We start from the raw sequence: 17,080 nt of genomic DNA, 5'->3' as shown, positions 1-17,080 counted from the left end.
CTTACGCTGTTCATCTTCATCTCCGTCCGGTCCTTTCTGGTGAACTGGCTGGCAAGGTGGTGCAGAGCAGTTCGACTTTGCCTCCTGGCTGCCCGCAAGTGGGAACTCCCCGCCTTCTTACACCTGTGCTTTTCTGGAAGGTGGGGGGGGGGAGAATGGGACAGAAGTTGTAGTTCTGATATCAGGAAAGGGTGGCTTGTGTTTATGTAGGCCTCAGTACAGATGTGCAGTGTGCAGTGCCCTGGGCCCCAAGATCCCTTCCTGGCCTTCCCACTGCCCCTCAGCCTCCTTACCCCACTCCATCCCAAAATGATGGTTTCAGAATCACATAAAGGGCTGCTGCTTCTCATGAGGAAGGAGTAGGAGTAGGAGTAGTTGGTTTTTATACCCCACTTTTCACTCCCTAAAAGCTATTGCTATATGAGCAGTACTAGATAGATAGAGATACCCAGAGGAGTCTCAGAGCGGCTTCCAGTCACCTTCCCTTCCTCCCCAAAACAGACACCCTGTGAGGTAGGTGGGGCTGAAGGGTGTAGACTTTCCAATTTCCCGGGGGGGGGCTGGGGCTGGGCCAGAGGCATTGCTTTACTAGGAGCAAGGGTGGCTCCCGGGGGAGGCTGAGCACCTTCCTGAAAATTTCGGCGGGGGCTAACGCCCCGACGCCCCCACGAAGATTACGCCTATCGGCTGAGAGAGCTCTGAGAGAATCACTCTGGAGAGAACTGTGACTGGCCCAAGGTCACCTAGCAGGCTTCATGTGGAGGAGTGGGGAATCCCGGGTTGTCCATTTTGGAGCCCGCCACTCTTCACCACTACACCAAGCTAGCCCACCTTCAGGTGGGGCCTGGAGTTCTCTCAGGATTACAACTGATCTCCAAACTGTAAGGATCATTTCAGAACGTAGACTCCCACAGCATCACATCCCTGCTGAGTGACCTCTAGGATCCCTTCTAACTCCTTGTCAAGAAACTGGCCTCCCTTAAGAGAGTTTTTCTGCCTAAGTGTTTCCTGACTATAGAAGTCATCGCTCCCACCTGCCAGCTTGTTCTCAGAATTGTTACTTAGGTTGACAGAAGTGATTAACTTGCAGCAGCTGCGAACTGTCATCTAAAGTGGTTGACAGCTTGCAATTTAGAGCTCTATCCTGGTAACAGCTTTCTATTGGCTTTTCTTTCTGCACTGAGAACTTCAGCCCCACCAGGAAAAAAAACCTGCCCGACAAGCCACAAAATCCTGGCGACGGGCCTGAATGGCACACCACCTCTGAATGTCTCTTGTCTTGAAAGTCCTAAGGGGTTGCCATAAGTCGGCTGCAAACGTTGGCCCTTTCCACCACCAAGAACTAGTCATGCTTCCTTCCTCCGGGGTATCTAAATACAGGCTCCATCACAGGGGTGGCCAAACTGCAGCTCGGGAACCACTTGCAGCTCTTTCACACAGTCTAATTTAATGTTAATAAAAAAGCAAATTTGCATATTTTTGAATAAAAACATGTGTGTGATATTTGTTAATGTCTTGCGGCTCTCAAACATCTGGTGTTTATTCTGTGCAGCTGTTACATTAAGCAAATTTGGCCACCCCTGCCTTAAAGACTTTCTTCTTAACTCCAACACCTCTCCCCCCAGCCTCACCCTCCTTTTTTTCATTGGAGTGGCTCCTTCCATGGTTCTCGGTGATGTCCTTGAAGGAGAAGAGGAAAAGAACCACTTCACCTTTCTCATTCTTGATCGGTACGATGTCCAGCAGGCACCAAAAGGCTGTTCCTGTACCAAGAGGGAGAGATAGATCAAGACATTAGAAACCACAACATTCAAAAACCAGTGGGGGGACATTTTAACCTTCCAGGACATTCAGTTGCTGACCTAAGAGTAGCAGTTCTCTTTACAAAGGAATTTCAAAGAGAGATTAAAAAGAGAGACTACTGAATTGGAACTGATAACGAGGCTCAAGACAATACATCCTCCTGGACTGAATCAAGACTTAGGTTTCCTGTCTCATCACCAATGCTGATTTCTCCATACCTACTACCCCTCTGAATATCACACCTACTTCCTGCTATTGTCAATCACCTGCTTTTGTGATTTGGCATCTTAAACCACTCCATTCTCCAAGATATAAGGACAGATGGACTCACATTCTGTATCTGAAGAAGTCAGCAATGACTCAGGAAAGTTCGTACCCTGCCACAAATATTGTTAGTCTTTAAGGTGCTATTGGACTCTTGCTCTTTTCTACTGCAAAAGGGAGAGAAAAAAGAACCAGCCTCCACATCACTCACACCCCCAGCTGCACTCACCCCTGGAAGACTGATCCCTCCCGCAGCTCCCTCAGGAGTACAAACTGTTATGCAGAACCAGGACTCCCCTCCTCCAGTCACCTTTAAGTCTACATGAACATCAGCCCTGTGCCTGAAACTGTCCACGGCCAACCTGGGATGATATTTTGCTTTTCAAATGTCTCTTGTTATGGAAGAAAGGCATCACAAACACATCCTAATCCTGGGTTAATTTTTCAGGCGAGAAAAATCTCTGTTGACCTTGCAGGTTGCTGGAAGGCACTGTACACATACTCCAATGCGTTTTGTAAAACTCCAAGGTGGCCACCCCCGTGGAACTGCCCTGGCACGGGCTTGATCATAGGATTGACAATTCAGCCCAGAAAAGGTTTTGCAACAATCAAACAGATGTCTTGGCTTGGAAGAGTCTCTGGTCAAAGAGACTGCATTAGACAATGATCTTTTCCGCATGCTTGAGCTACTCTTGATTTCCTTGGGAGTCGATCCACAAGTTGCTCACTGGAGGCAGGGGTCTTCCACACGTCTGCCCTTCCTGTGCATTTTAACGGTTGTGAAGTCAGTTTATTTTCTTCTGCCCGTGGCTTTGTTGTTGTTGTTGTTCAGTCGCACAGTCGAGTCCGACTCTTCGCGACCCCATGGATCATCTCCCGCCAGGCCCTCCTGTCTTCTGAAGTTGGCTCAATTTCATGTTCATTGCATCAATGACACTGTCTAACCATCTCATCCTTTGCCGTCCCCGTCTTCTTTGACCTTCAATCTTTCCCAGCATCAGGGTCTTCTCCAGTGAGTGCTCCCTTCTCATTTGGTGGCCAAAGTATTTGAGCTTCAGTTTCATTATCTGGCCTTCCAGGGAACAGTCAGGGTTGATTTCTTTGAGGATTGACTGATTTGTTCTTCTTGCAGTCCAAGGGACTCTCAAGAGTCTTCTCCAGCACCATAGTTCAAAAGAATCTATTCTTCGGCGCTCGGCCTTCCTTATAGTCCAGCTCTCGCAGCCATACATGACTACTGGGAATACCATTGCTTTGACCATGCGGACTTTTGTTGGCAGGGTGATGTCTCTACTTTTTATCATGCTGTTTAGGTTCGCCATCGCTTTCCTCCCAAGGAGCAGGCGTCTTTTAATTTCATGGCTGCAGTCACAGTCTGCGGTGATCTGGGATCCCAGGAACGTGAAGTCTGTCACTACTTCCACGACTTCCCCTTCTATTTGCCAAGGAGTGATGGGGCCGGATGCCATGATCTTAGTTTTTTTGATGTTGAGCTTCAAGCCCACTTTTGCGCTCTCCTCTTTTACTCTGAGCAAGAGGCTCTTTAGATCCTCTTCACTTTCAGCCATTAGAGTGGTATCATCTGCATATCTGAGGTTGTTGATCTTTTCCCCAGCAATCTTAATTCCCGCTTGTGATTCATCCAGGCCAGCATTTCGCATGATGTACTCTGCATATATATTAAATAAGCAAGGTGACAGTATACATCCTTGTCGTACTCCTTTTCCTATGCTGAACCAATCAGTTGTTCCGTATCCGGTTCTAACTGTCGCTTCTTGGCCCTTATACAGGTTTCTCAAGAGACATGTGAGGTGGTCTGGTACTCCCATCTCTTTAAGGACCTGCCATAGTTTGTTGTGATCCACACAGTCAAAGGCTTTAGCATAGTCAATGAAGCAGAAGTAGATATTTTTCTGGTACTCTCTTGCTTTCTCCATAATCCAGCGAATGTTGGCAATATGATCTCTCGTTCCTCTACCTCTTCGAAACCCAGCTTGTACTTCTGGTAGTTCTCTATCCACGTACTGTTGAAGCCTAGCTTGTAGGATCTTGAGCATGACCTTGCTAGCGTGTGATATGAGTGCAATTGTGCGATAGTTTGAACATTCCTTGGCGTTGCCCTTCTTTGGGATTGGAATGTATACTGATCTTTTCCAATCCTGTGGCCACTGTTGCGTTTTCCAAATTTGCTGGCAAATGGAGTGCAGCACTTTAACAGCATCATCTTCTAAGACTTTGAATAGCTCAGCTGGAATACCATCACCTCCACTAGCTTTGTTGTTAGTAATGCTTTCTAAGGCCCATTTAACTTCACATTCCAGGATGTCTGGCTCGAGGTCAGTGATTATACCGTCGTGGTTGTCAAGGACATCGAGGTCTTTCTTGTATAGTTCTTCTGTGTATTCTTGCCATCTTTTCCTAATCTCTTCTGCTTCTGTTAGGTCCCTACCGTTTTTGTCCTTTATCATGGCCAGCTTTGCATGGAACGCTCCCTTGATTTCTCCAATTTTCTTGAAGAGATCTCTAGTCCTTCCCATTCTATTGTTTTCTTCTATTACTTTGCACTGTTCATTCAGGAAGGCCTCCTTATCTCTCCTTGCTGTTCTCTGGAAATCTGCGTTCAGTTGGGTAAATCTTTCCTTTTCGCCTTTGCCTTTCGCTTTCCTTCTTTCCTCTGCTATTTGTAAAGCCTCATCAGAAAGCCATTTTGCTTTCTTGCATTTCTTTTTCTTTGGTATGGTGGTGATTGCTGCCTCCTGTACGATGTCACGAACCTCTGTCCATAGTTCTTCAGGCACTCTATCTATCAAATCCAGACCCTTGAATCTATTCTTCACCTCTACTGTATATTCATCAGGGATGCGATCTAGGTCAAACCTGAATGGCCTCGTGGTTTTCCCAATTTTCTTCAGTTTAAGTCTGAATTTTGCAATGAGTAGCTCATGATCTGAACCACAGTCAGCTCCAGGTCTTGTTTTTACTGACTGGATAGAGCTTCTCCATCTTTGACTGCAAATTATATAGTCAATCTGATTTCGGTGTTGCCCATCTGGTGATGTCCATGTGTAGAGTCGTCTCTTAGGTTGTTGGAAAAGGGTGTTCGCTATGACCAGTGTGTTCTCTTGACAAAACTCTGTTAACCTTTGCCCTGCTTCATTTTGCTTTCCAAGGCCAAACTTGTCTGTTATTCCAGTTACCTTTTGACTTCCTACTTTAGCATTCCAGTCCCCTATGATGATGAGGACATCATTTTTTGGTGTTAGTTCTAGGAGGTGTTGTAGGTCTTCATAGAACCGGTCCATTTCAGCCTCTTCTGCATCAGTGGTTGGGGCATAGACTTGGATTACTGTGATGTTGAATGGTGTGCCTTGGAATCGGACCGAGATCATTCTGTCATTTTTGAGATTGTATCCCAATACTGGCTTTTGCACTCTCTTGTTGACTATAAAGGCCACACAATTTTTTCTACGAGATTCCTGGCCACAGTAGTAGATATAATGGTCTTCTGAGTTAAATTCGCCCATTCCTGTCCACTTTAGTTCACTGATTCCTAGGATATCGATGTTCAGTCTTGCCATCTCATTTTTGACCACGTCAAGCTTACCTTGATTCATAGATCTTATATTCCATGTTCCTATGCAGTATTGTTCTTTGCAGCATCGGACTTTCCTTTCACCATCAGACACATCCACAACTGAGCGTCCTTTCAGCTTTGGCCCAGCCGCTTCACTCTTTCTGGGGTTACCTGTACTTGCCCTCTGCTCTTCCTCAGTAGCATATTGGACACCTTCCGACCTGAGGGGCTCATCTTCCGGCGTCATATCTTTTAGCCTTTTGATACTGTCCATGGGGTTTTCTTGGCAAAAATACTGGAGTGGGTTGCCATTTCCTTCTCCAGGTGGATCACGCTTGGTCTGAGTTCTCTGCTGTGGCCTGTCCGTCTTGGGTGGCCCTTCACGGCATAGCCCACAGCTTCACTGAACTACACAAGCCCCCTCGCCACGACAAGGCAGTGATCCATGAGGCTTACGGCTTAACAATGAGGATTTTCAAGGGAGAGTGCTGCTGTTATCAGTGTCATTCTTGGCAGTGTCAGAGCCCCTTTTTAAAAAGGCACTAAAATACTGATCTATCGCTGTAGTGTTGTAATGATATTTTAAGCCATTTCCCTGAACTCCCAGCTTTCTTTCTTTTTTTTTTAAAAAAGTAAGTCCCTAGTTCCTTCCCTCACTGTGGTATAAGGGAAAAGGCATACCTGGATGAGGGCCGAAGCTAGAGGCTTACTTTTAAAAGTGAGTTGGGTCAGTGAGTTGGGTCAGGAGAAGCCCAGCCCAAGCAAAATATCTCACGTAGTTCAGCCAGCACACTGGGTAGATTAGAGATTATTCAGTGTATATCATTTATCATTTCCATTGTGTTTATTTTTCATTGACAGTTTCATAACATCTTTCTCATCAGGTCTGTTACAGTTCTTTCTATTTTCCTCCGCATAAACACTTTTGTGATTGTTAGGGGGTTTCTCCTTTTGGGAAATGAATATCCAGGAGATCGTTTGTTTTCTTAAAAAAAAAGGGGGGGAAGTTAACCTCAAGTGGGTCATGCTGATCGATCTCCTCACATATTTTTTAGCTGCAGAACTTAAGCTCTAAAAACAGCATACAGACACCTGCCAATACGCAGAGGCATCATAAGAAAACCATCTTAGCATAAAAAGAAGAAAACAAAGTCCGCTGGGTTGGATCCTGAGGAGCATTTCGACTGCCAGAAGGGGTGTGTGTGACTTTCGCTGATTCTCCTCTCCTGCTGCAGACCTGGACTCCCCCCTCATCCTTGTCGGGGGGGGTCTCCTGTCCCCCAGGGGCAGCAGTTTGGGGCAGCATTCAAGGCTGCAGTGGACAGGGCAGGGGTAGTTGTGCTCTGCTAATGGAAATCTTTCTGTGGAAATGATTTGTGGGATCCAACATTGCCTTATGGGCGTTATTCAAGACTTTCACAAAAGGGTACTGCCATTCTGACAGTGTTTTTACACTCGCGCCAAGGGAGTCATGAATAATTCCTCCTCCAATCCTTGCTGTATGTTCACTTCTCTTTATTCTCGCTTGGTTCTTTTTGTGGTTAGGGTGTCCTTGGGGCAGTCTCTCTCTCACCGTCTAACTTACCTCACAGGGCTGTTGTTGTCAAAGTGAAATAGAATAGGAGAGAATGATGTTGTAAACTGTTTTTGGTCCCCGTTGGATAGAAAAGCTGACCTAGATCAAATCTAAATAAATATAGTACTCAGTACTGGAGCGTTTGCTTTGAAATCTGGGCCATAACATTACCCTCTGCAGAGCTGAGGACAGGACAGTCTTTATTAGAGGAAACAGAATATATTTGTCATCTGGTAAGGGGTAGCTGATGTTGTTGTTCAGTCGCACAGTTGAGTCCGACTCTTCGCGACCCCATGGACCAGATCACGCCAGGCCTTCCTGTCTTCCGCCGTCCTCTGAAGTTGGCTCAATTTCATGTTCGTTGCATCTATGACACTGTCTAACCATCTCATCCTTTGCCGTCCCCGTCTTCTTTGACCTTCAATTGATTGAAGGTAGCTGATGACATCATAGCATTTGGGTTTTTAGAGAGGCAGTCCTCAAGAAATGCTTCTCTGTCTATCTGGGCGTTCCAGATGTGGCAGAGAGTTGGACCAATGAGCACACCTAGAATCTGGAAAATCACGACAGCCTGGAGAGGGAGAACGTTCGGCATCTGCAAAGGCCAGGCCAGGCGGATTCTGCGATTTCTTCAATCGTTCTCAGGAGAAAATGGAAAGTCTGGGCCAGGGCTGGAAAAATGATGTGAGGTATTCCTAGTAGTAGACACACCCCAGATTCAGGAGCCAGGTACCTCGCCGGACATGTGCTTTCTGCAAAGGCGGGATCCAGAATTTTTAATGTATTTGTTTTTTTTGCTATGCCCCATTAGCAGGTTCTGTTTTGGAAAATGAATTTTAAAAGGGAAACTTTGCACCAAGAATAACCTGCAACTGGTATGAATTATGCAAAAATAAATCACTTGCATGCATTTTCCTTGCTTTGCATCTCCTCCCCTCCCCCACCGGCTTTGGATAAAAGCATAAACCTACAGAGACCACACAGTTGCATGCCAACTTCTTAAGTTTCACCGCAACCTTTCCAGCCTTCCCTTGCAGTCTTACGGGATAAAACTAATAATAATAATAATAATAATAATAATAATAATAATAATAATAAAGCACACAGGGCTATCCTAAGCCAAGTTACACCCTTCTAAGACCCCCAACGTCAACAGACTTAGAAGGGTTGTGTAGCTCTTCTTAGGATGGCATGTAAGCAGGGGTCATTTCCTGCAGGAGCACACAGGAGCACATACAACAAGCCCCGCCCCCTTCTCCCAGCAGCCTCGGGCCACAAGGAGCAAGAAGCAGCCAGGTAAGTTGCAGAGCCCCCCCCCCCATTAGCAATCCAAAGGAGTCCAGTGGCACCTTTAAGGCCAAGGTTTATTCAGGTACAAGCTCTCCCTCCTCTGTGAGAGCAGATCTGCACATTCCTCCCCCCCCCATGTAAGTAAGGTTGGATTGGCCATTTAACATACAGGGAAATTTCCTGGTAGGCTGCTGAGCTGGAGGTCCACTAATGGGCAGGAGCAAGCAGAGCCAGTCTCCAGCAGTTCACTAAGTACCGCAGGAGTCACTTGGCTCAGTCGCATCAGCAGCAACAAGGAGCAGCATCGATGTACCACCTGCATCCTCCAACACTGCCATGGTGGTGGTGGGGGGAAGAGTTGAGCCAGTGACCATTGTCGGCTCTGCCAGCAGTGGTCTAAGCCGTGGTGCTGGCTTGCAGAACCACAGGGGCTGCCCAGATTGGCTCGTCCCTGGGCCACTTAAACTTTCCGGTCCATTCCTGACCGCAAGATCCCTCAGGATGCCGAGTCCAGAACTGGGGGGAAAGTCCAGGCAACCTGGATTCCAGCACTGTCTGATGCAATCCATTTGGTGATTTGACACTTGACAGTTACGGAATATACCCAGATCCCCCATTAGGCCTGAGTATGGAGAAGACAGACGTTCTGGAGCTCTTATCCCTGTTAATGATGGGCCAAGTATGTATTTATTATTAAATTTATATGTTACTTTTCTTCCATGATGGATTTCCAGGCGAGGATTCCCAAGAGACCTCCCACCCCCCAATCCAGACTTGCTTAGCTTCGGCAAGGTTGCTGTATGCAGTCAGACCACTACCGACCGATCCCGGTCCGATCCTGGCCTGGAATTTGTTGCACTGCAAAGAACTCATTTGTTATGAGGGTCGGATCTGACATGAATGTCACTTTGTTGGGCCAGGCCATGTGTACCAGAAAATGTGATGCCAGGTACCAGAGATACTTTACCACTGACTATGACCTATAACCCCTCCTCATAAGAACATAAGAGAAGCCAATGTTGGATCAGGCCAATGGCCCGTCCAGGCCAATACTCTGTCACACAGTGGCCAAAAATACCAGGTGCCATCAGGAGGTCCAGCAGTGGGGCCAGGACACTAGAAGCCTGTTGCCTTCCCCCAAGCACCAAGAATACAGAGCATCACTTGCCCCAGACTGAAAGTTCCTATCTATACCTTGTGGCTAATAGCCACTGATTGACTTCTGCTCCATATGCTTATCTAATTCCCTCTTGAAGCCATCCATTCTTGTGGCCACCACCACCTCCTGTGGCAGTGAATTCCATGTGTTAATCACTGTTTGGGTGAAGAAGGATTCCTTTTATCCATTCTAACCCAACTGCTCAGCAATTTCATTGAGTGCCCACAAGTTCTTATATTGTGAGAAAGGGAGAAAAGTACTTCTGTCTCGACCGGCTCTGTCCCACGCATAATCTTATAAACCTCGATCATGTCACCCCTCAGTCGTTGTTTCTCCAAGCTAAAGAGCCCCCAAGCGCTTTAACCTTTCTTTATAGGGAAAGCGTTCCAACCCTTTTATCATTCTAGTTGCCCTTTTCTGCACTTTCCCCAATGCTATAATATCCTTTCTGAGGTGTGGTGACTAGAACTGCACACAGTATTCCGAAATGAGGTCACACCATTGATTTATACAGGAGCATTATGATACTGGCTGAATTGTTTTCAATTCCTAATAATCCCCAGCATAGTGTTAGCCTTTTTTATTGCACTCGCACACTGTCTTGACATTTTCATTGAGTTACCTACTACAATTCCAAGATCTCTCTCTTGGTCAGTCTCTGCCAGTTCGGACCCCATCAATGTGTATTTATAGTTAGGATTTTTGGCCCCAATGTGCATCACTTTGCACTTGGCCCATTGAACCCCATTTGCCACGCTGACGCCCACTCACCCATCCTCGACAGCTCCCTTTGGAGTGCCTCACAATCCTCCCTGGTTCTCACCACCCTGAACAACTTCGTGTCATCTGCAAATTTAGCCACTTCACTGCTTGCTCCCAATCCCAAATCATTAATGAACAAGTTAAAAAGCATCAGACCCCGTTGCCAGAGCGACGCGGAGCGTCACATCCTGGCGACAGCGCGTGCAGCGCGTGCAGCCGTCCCCACGCGAGGCTCCTGCCAGGAAATACAATTCCCCCGCCGGAATTTGGTAAGCCTAGCTCAGGAAGGATGGCTCCAGAGCAAACTAATTGATGCAGTAGCCAAATGGCTCGCTCACAACTTTAATGCCAGTAGCTCACAAAGTAGAATTTCTGCTCACAAAACTCCACAGCTTAGAGGGAGCATTAGTCTTCTTGTAGAAGCAGACTTCAGTTTGGTATTCTTGTTTCCCTTCCAAGACTTTCTCGATACGCTGCATAACAGCCTCGCTGGTCTCGCTGCCGTAGAGGAAACGGCAGCTGCAGGTCTTCTGCATGACTTCTGTCCGGGCAAAGCCAGTGAGGTCACAGAATCCGTCTGAACAGTAAACAATGGGGAAGCCACGATGCACCTGAGCATTGGCCAAGAGGAAGTTGCTGTCTGCAGAAGAACACAGAAGAGACCCCCGGTCCTCAGTGACGTGAGCACAGGAAGCGTTCCAGATGCATAAGTAACTGGACAATTAAGTATAGCTGAGATTGGATTAAAGCAGTTGGTAAGACCTGTGAATGGCAGCAAATTAGCCTACAAATATGAGAGTTAAGAAACAGATGTGAGAACTAAATTTGAGTCCAGTGGCACCTTTAAGACCAGCAAAGTTTAGCTCTGGGTATAAGCTCTCCACTTGTTCAGATACATTGAACAGACTTCGTCAAGCATGACATATAGGTTGGGGGGGTTAGCTGCCAGGAAGGACTAGTTAAAGACAAGATGCATAAGTAACTGGGTGATAAGTATAGCTGAGATTGGATTAAAGCAGATGGTAAGACCTGTCAATGGCAGCAAATTAGCCTACAAATATGAGAGTTAACAAACAGATGTGAGAACTAAGTTTGAGTCCAGTGGCACCTTTAAGACCAGGAAAGTTTAGTTCTGGGTATAAACTCTTGTGTACATGCACACGTCTTCAGATACATTGCAATAGACTTTCTCAAGCCTTACATATAGGTGTGTTGGGGGGTGTTAGGTGCCAGGAAGGCCTAGTTAGAGTCAAGATGCATATGTAACTGGGGCGATAAGTATGGCTGAGATTGGATTGGGGTTGCCAGGTCCCCTCGTCACTCTTGTGGGGGGATTTGGGGGGCATTCCAGGGGTGGGCAGGGATGCCCCCAAGCTCTGCTCCCAAGAGCGACTACCCACCTGGCCACCCCTCCCCCTCCCGACAGATTTATAGGACTTCAGCTGATCGGCAGGGACCATGTGGCCCGCCAACCAGCTGGAAGACTCTTTAAATCTAGTCCAGGGGTGCCCCAACTTGCTTAACGTAAGAGCCACACAGAATAAATGTCAGATGTTTAAGAGCCGCAAGACATGAACAAATATTACACACACGTTTTATTGAAAAATATGCAGATTTGCTTGTTATTAACATGAAATGAGATTGCCAAGAATAAACACAAAAGGGGTTCAAAACAGATATTTATTTTTTGATGATATTTGTAGGGGGGGGGGCATTTAAAATTGCTTTCTTTCTCTGCTCCCCCCCCCCACCTCAAGCCTACCCAGGGAGGGGAAAACTGGCTGGGGAAGGGAAGACCGATGGGGGAGGCATGCCCAGCCACCCTACTGGGAGCTGCACAATATGTGTGCAAGGGCCGCATGTGGCTCCCGAGCCGTCATAGATTGGCCATCCCTGAGCTAGTAGGAGGGAGGGAGAGGGGCAGTCACGGGCTGCATGCTCAGCTGGCAAAAAGACCCTTGGGGCTGAGAGAAATCTGCCTGTTAGATAAGACCTGTGAATGGCAGCAAATTAGCATACAAATACGAGAGTTAACAAACAGATGTGAGAACTAAGTTTGAGTCCAGTGTCAGCTATACCAATCGCCCAGTTACATGTGCATCTATTTTTGGACTCAAACTTTGTTCTGTTGCTTCAGACCAACATGGCTACCCACCTGAATCTACCTTTAAAGACCAACAACACTTGTCCCAGCACAATCTTCTTCGAGCTGGAGCTCACTTCATCGGATGCATCAGAGTGCACGTTATTTATACTTAGTTACAAGCAACAGTAAGGTGGTCATGGGGAGACGCTACAAAGATAGGCTAGTTTGAAAGAATAACCAACCAAAGAGAAATCAGTCCATTCAGAGTGGGTGAGGAGGACCCCGCCCAACTGTTGAAGATAGTCAGGGTAGGATAACATAAAATCAGAAGTAATCAAGGAAGGTGCACTGTGAAAAAACATAAGCGAGACATCAGCACCTATAGTGAGTGAGGACAGCCAACTTGGGTTGCCCACTCCGGGTTGGGAAATACCTGGAGATTTGGGGGGTGGAGCCTGAGGAGGGCAGGGCTTGGGGAGGGGAGGGTCTTCTGTGGGCTAGAACGCCACAGAGTCCACCTTCCAAAGCTGTCCTTTTCTCCAGGTGAGCTGATCTCTGTCGCCTGGAGATCAGTTGTAATCCCAGAAGATCTCCAGCCACCACCTGGAGGTTGGCAAACCTGCAGCCAAGTCCTTATTCAAGCCCAGAGAAGAAACAGTGTTGAATCTCTCTCAGTCGAAACACTCAGGAATCTAAATGTCGGTTTTGATCTTCATCTACATGGCCTAGGTACAACCTCCAGCACTGATATAAACTGGGGAGGGGGAATCTTTTAGTACGTGGCCTTTAAGCAGATGCGTTTATTATCTCATTAGCAGCCAGGTGCCTGTTTTGAAGGAACGGGCTGGAGGTGGAGCTTCAGAGAGCTGAAGGGCCTCTGAAAGAGGAATCCCCTTGTGTGCGCAGTCCTCCCACTTTCACCTCTGGTGAGCAGGTAGGGCTGCCAAGTGGGGGCGGGGGGCGGGGAAACCCCCGCTTCGGAGGCCCAATTTCCGCCGCCGTGGAATCGGGCCCCAGGGGGAACTCCGCCCCCCAAAGAGCAGCATGGCTGCGTCACCAGAGGTGACAGAACCACGTCGCCCATGTTGGGGGCGTGGCCCGGATCACCAGAGGGAAAACTCTATGGTTTCCCCCCTGACGATTGGGGCCACGCCCCTAACATGGGCAACGTCGCACGTCACTTCCATTGACGTGCTGGCGGCGCCGCTTTGCGCACACGCACATCTGGAGCCGGCTCCCGGAGCCATCGGAGCCTCTCCCTCCGGTGAGTTTGCGGGACTTGGCAACCCTATGAGCAGGTTTGCTAGGTTTTTATATTCTTTCAGAAACCGGTCAAACCTCTTTGACCAGAGGCAACAGCTGGGCAAAAAAAGAAAAGAAAGGAAAAAGGTTGTAAACCAGCTGCCCATCCCCACAAAGTCTCTTTCTGTCCACCAGGCCTTCAATTAGGAGCTGCCCTCACCACTACCATCAACATCTGTGGTTACGGGCCGGCCCCAGTTTTGAGATCGAGCCACGCCATCGTGCAACGCCAGAAGATCACTGAGTCAGAAATCGTGTGCTGTTACATCATATAGCACACCATCTCAATTAATGATGGAATTATTATTAATAGCACTTTATGGTTACCTGTTTTTAAAATGTTCTTATGTAGATTTTATGGTACCTTGTACCAACTATGTAAGCTGCCCTGAGCCTCTTCACGGGGAGGGTGGGATACAAAATAAATCTAACATCCAGCTAAACATTAGGAAGAACTTCCTGACAGTTAAAGCGGTTCTTTCGGTGGAACAGGCTTCCTCGGGAGATGGTGGGCCCAGCTCATCATCTTTGGAGGTTTTTAAGCAGAGGCTCGATGGCCATCTGACAGCAATGCTGATTCTGTGAATTTAGGCAGATCATGAGAGGGACGGCAGGAAGGGATGAGCCAGCACTAGGCTCTTGCTGCCCTTTCTTATATGCCCAGGGTAATGCCAATTGCCACTTTGGGGTCAGGAAGGAATTTTCCTCCAGGCCAAATTGGCCAGGAGTCCTGGAGGTTTTTTGTCTTCCTTTGGACATAGAGCAGGGTCACTAGGAGGGAGGAGATGGAGAAGAAGAAGAAGAGTTGGTTCTTTTCTACACCCTGAGGTGGCTTGGAATCTCCTTCCCTTCCTCTCCCCACAACAGACACCCTGTGAGGTAGGTGGGGCTGAGAGAGCTCTGAGAGAGAACTGTGACTGGCCCAAGGTCACCCAGCTGGCTGCATGCAGAGGAGGAGTGGGGAAATGAACCCAGTTCTCCAGATCAGAGTCCTGCTGCTCTTAACCACTACACCAAACTGGAAGGTAGTTGTGACTAGATGACCCTCGAGGTCCCTTCCAGCTCTGTGTTTCTGATATATCTCACAGGGCTGTTGTGAGGATAAAACCGAACAGGGGAGAAGCAGGTATCTAAGTCTCCTTGGAGAAAAGGCAAGATGAAAATGTAATAGATTCAGGGAGCAATCCTAAGGACATCTAGTAGGAAGTAAGTCCTGTTTTATATGCTGTTGAAGGGTTTCATGGCTGGAGTTCATTAGTTGTTATATATTTTCCCGGCTGTATGGCCGTGGTCTTGGCATTGTAGGACCTGATGTTTTGCCAGCAGCTGTGACTGGCATCCTCAGAGGTATAACACAGAAAGATGGAGTACTCTCTGTGTCAAGGTGAGAAGAAAAATGGCAGGCAGGTAATTTATATCTACTCAGGAAGGTGGGGTAGGGCTGAGTCATTCTCTTGTAGGAGTTTCCCAGGCTGTGACATGCTAATGGAGGAGGTCCTTTTGCATATGGATTGGCTGTTGAAATGCTAATCTTATCTGTAGTGCTGCTGTAAAATGGAGAGCATTTTGTGTTTTTCAGGACAGGAAACCATGCCCTATCCCCCCCCCCCCGGGTTCCCCCCCCGTGTTATACCTTTGAGGATGCCAGTCACAGCTGCTGCTGGCGAAATGTCAGGTACTACAGTGCCAAGACCACAGCCATCTACAATCTACAACAACTAATAAGTCCTGTCATCCAGACAGTCCAAAAGTATATACGGACGTAGGCATTGGTAACAGGGTTAGGAATGAGGGCAGCATCACCAACAAGCCAGGAGAAAAATATCCTGTCCCTTTCACAGAGGTATATTATTTACCTCCATGCCATGAAATGTTTCAGCTGCCCACTTTACGCGTTAAGCCTCTGGTTAAAGGGGCAGGACATTTGCCCCCAGACCTTCCGGCAACCCGACTCTCTCAAGCCAATCCCATTGCTTTTAAAAACAACTGCCCGTCTCCAACCAGATATGATCAAATATTATGTAATACAGAAAATCTGTCTAGTGGATTTTTAATCCTGCTCGTCCTCCAAAGAGCTCAGGGCGGCCTACGGAGCGCTCCCTTCCACGTTTTTATCCTCACGACAACCCTGGAGAGTGGAAAGAGGATGGTCAGCCCAAGATCCCCTCAGCAAGCTTCAGGGCAGAGCGGAGATCCGAGCTCAGGTCTCAGTCGGACAAACTGGCCACTACGCCATGTGTGGCTCTCTGAGCAGGTACCTTTGCTTCAGTAAGAAGCTACTGCAGGCTGCCCCCCAGTGGTCTGTAGAAAACATGCCCCATGTGAAGGGTCTAAGGACAGACAAGACCCCAAGGAAAGAGGGAAGGGATATAAAAGGAAACGGGGAAGAAGAGGCAGAGATCTGGGAGGCGAACGGCCCAGGAGAACCTTTGCAGACCCTAACTGAACCATTTGCAAGGAAGGAGATTTGCAGCTATCAGAAAGCGGGGACCTCTAGCCAAAACAGGAGCAGAAGAGAAAGGATGCGGCACAGGCAGGGTCGCCAATTTCCATCTAATGACTGGAGATCTCCCACTATCAGTTCACCTGGAGAAAATGGCAGCTTTGGAATGTGGGCTCTACAGCAGCGTTCCCTCTAAGCTGAGTTAGTGTGAGCTAGCGCACAGTATTTTAGCCTCCAGCTCACACATTTTTGTGTTCCCGCAGGAAGGATGGGCCCAGCACAAACTAATTTATGCAGAGGCCAAATAGCTCGTTCACAACTTTAATGCCAGCAGCTTGCAAAGTAGAATTTTGGATCCGCCATGAATTAATCTCAGTCCTTACTGTCGCGAAAGTAGTCATAGCTAGTCATTGGAAATCATCTAATAGGTTATCACTATCGCTATGGTACTCTAAATTATGGGATTTCTATGCAATGGATAAAATACCTGACAAAATATCCTATTGTAACTCTACACCTAACCAATCAGAATTACAGTTAAAATGGTTTCCTTTTCTAGAAACAGTTTTTAATGATCTTTGCGCCGTTCAGTACCACAAAAATATTATGAAATTCTTCATATTTTGCAACTCCAACTGCATTTGTCAACACGGTTTGCTGCTGTTGTTTTTTTATGATGGTTTGCATTTATACTTGTTATTGTTGTTAAGTTTCTTAAAAATAAATAGAAATAAATACATACATATATATACATATATATGTATATGTATATGTGTATACACACACACACACACACACACACACACACACACACACACATA

General features: G+C 47.2%; 1 protein-coding gene across 1 annotated transcript in view; it reads right to left on the bottom strand.

Annotated features, from left to right (window-relative positions):
• KCNH4 (potassium channel, voltage gated eag related subfamily H, member 4) overlaps positions 1-17,080 on the bottom strand; it is a 108,237-nt gene that overhangs the window by 66,327 nt on the left and 24,830 nt on the right. Inside the window, exons 2-4 of the mRNA XM_015412422.1 lie at positions 10,814-11,068; positions 1,632-1,757; positions 6-133 (exon numbers count right to left, since the gene is read on the bottom strand). Coding sequence (XP_015267908.1) covers positions 6-133; positions 1,632-1,757; positions 10,814-11,068 — 509 coding nt within the window. The remainder of the gene's footprint in view (positions 1-5; positions 134-1,631; positions 1,758-10,813; positions 11,069-17,080) is intronic.

This window comes from Gekko japonicus, unplaced genomic scaffold, assembly GCF_001447785.1.
Source record: "Gekko japonicus isolate JY-2015 unplaced genomic scaffold, Gekko_japonicus_V1.1 scaffold8, whole genome shotgun sequence".
Lineage (NCBI taxonomy): Eukaryota > Metazoa > Chordata > Lepidosauria > Squamata > Gekkonidae > Gekko > Gekko japonicus.
Note: the sequence above shows the minus strand (reverse complement) of the source record. Positions and strands in the feature narration are given on the sequence as shown.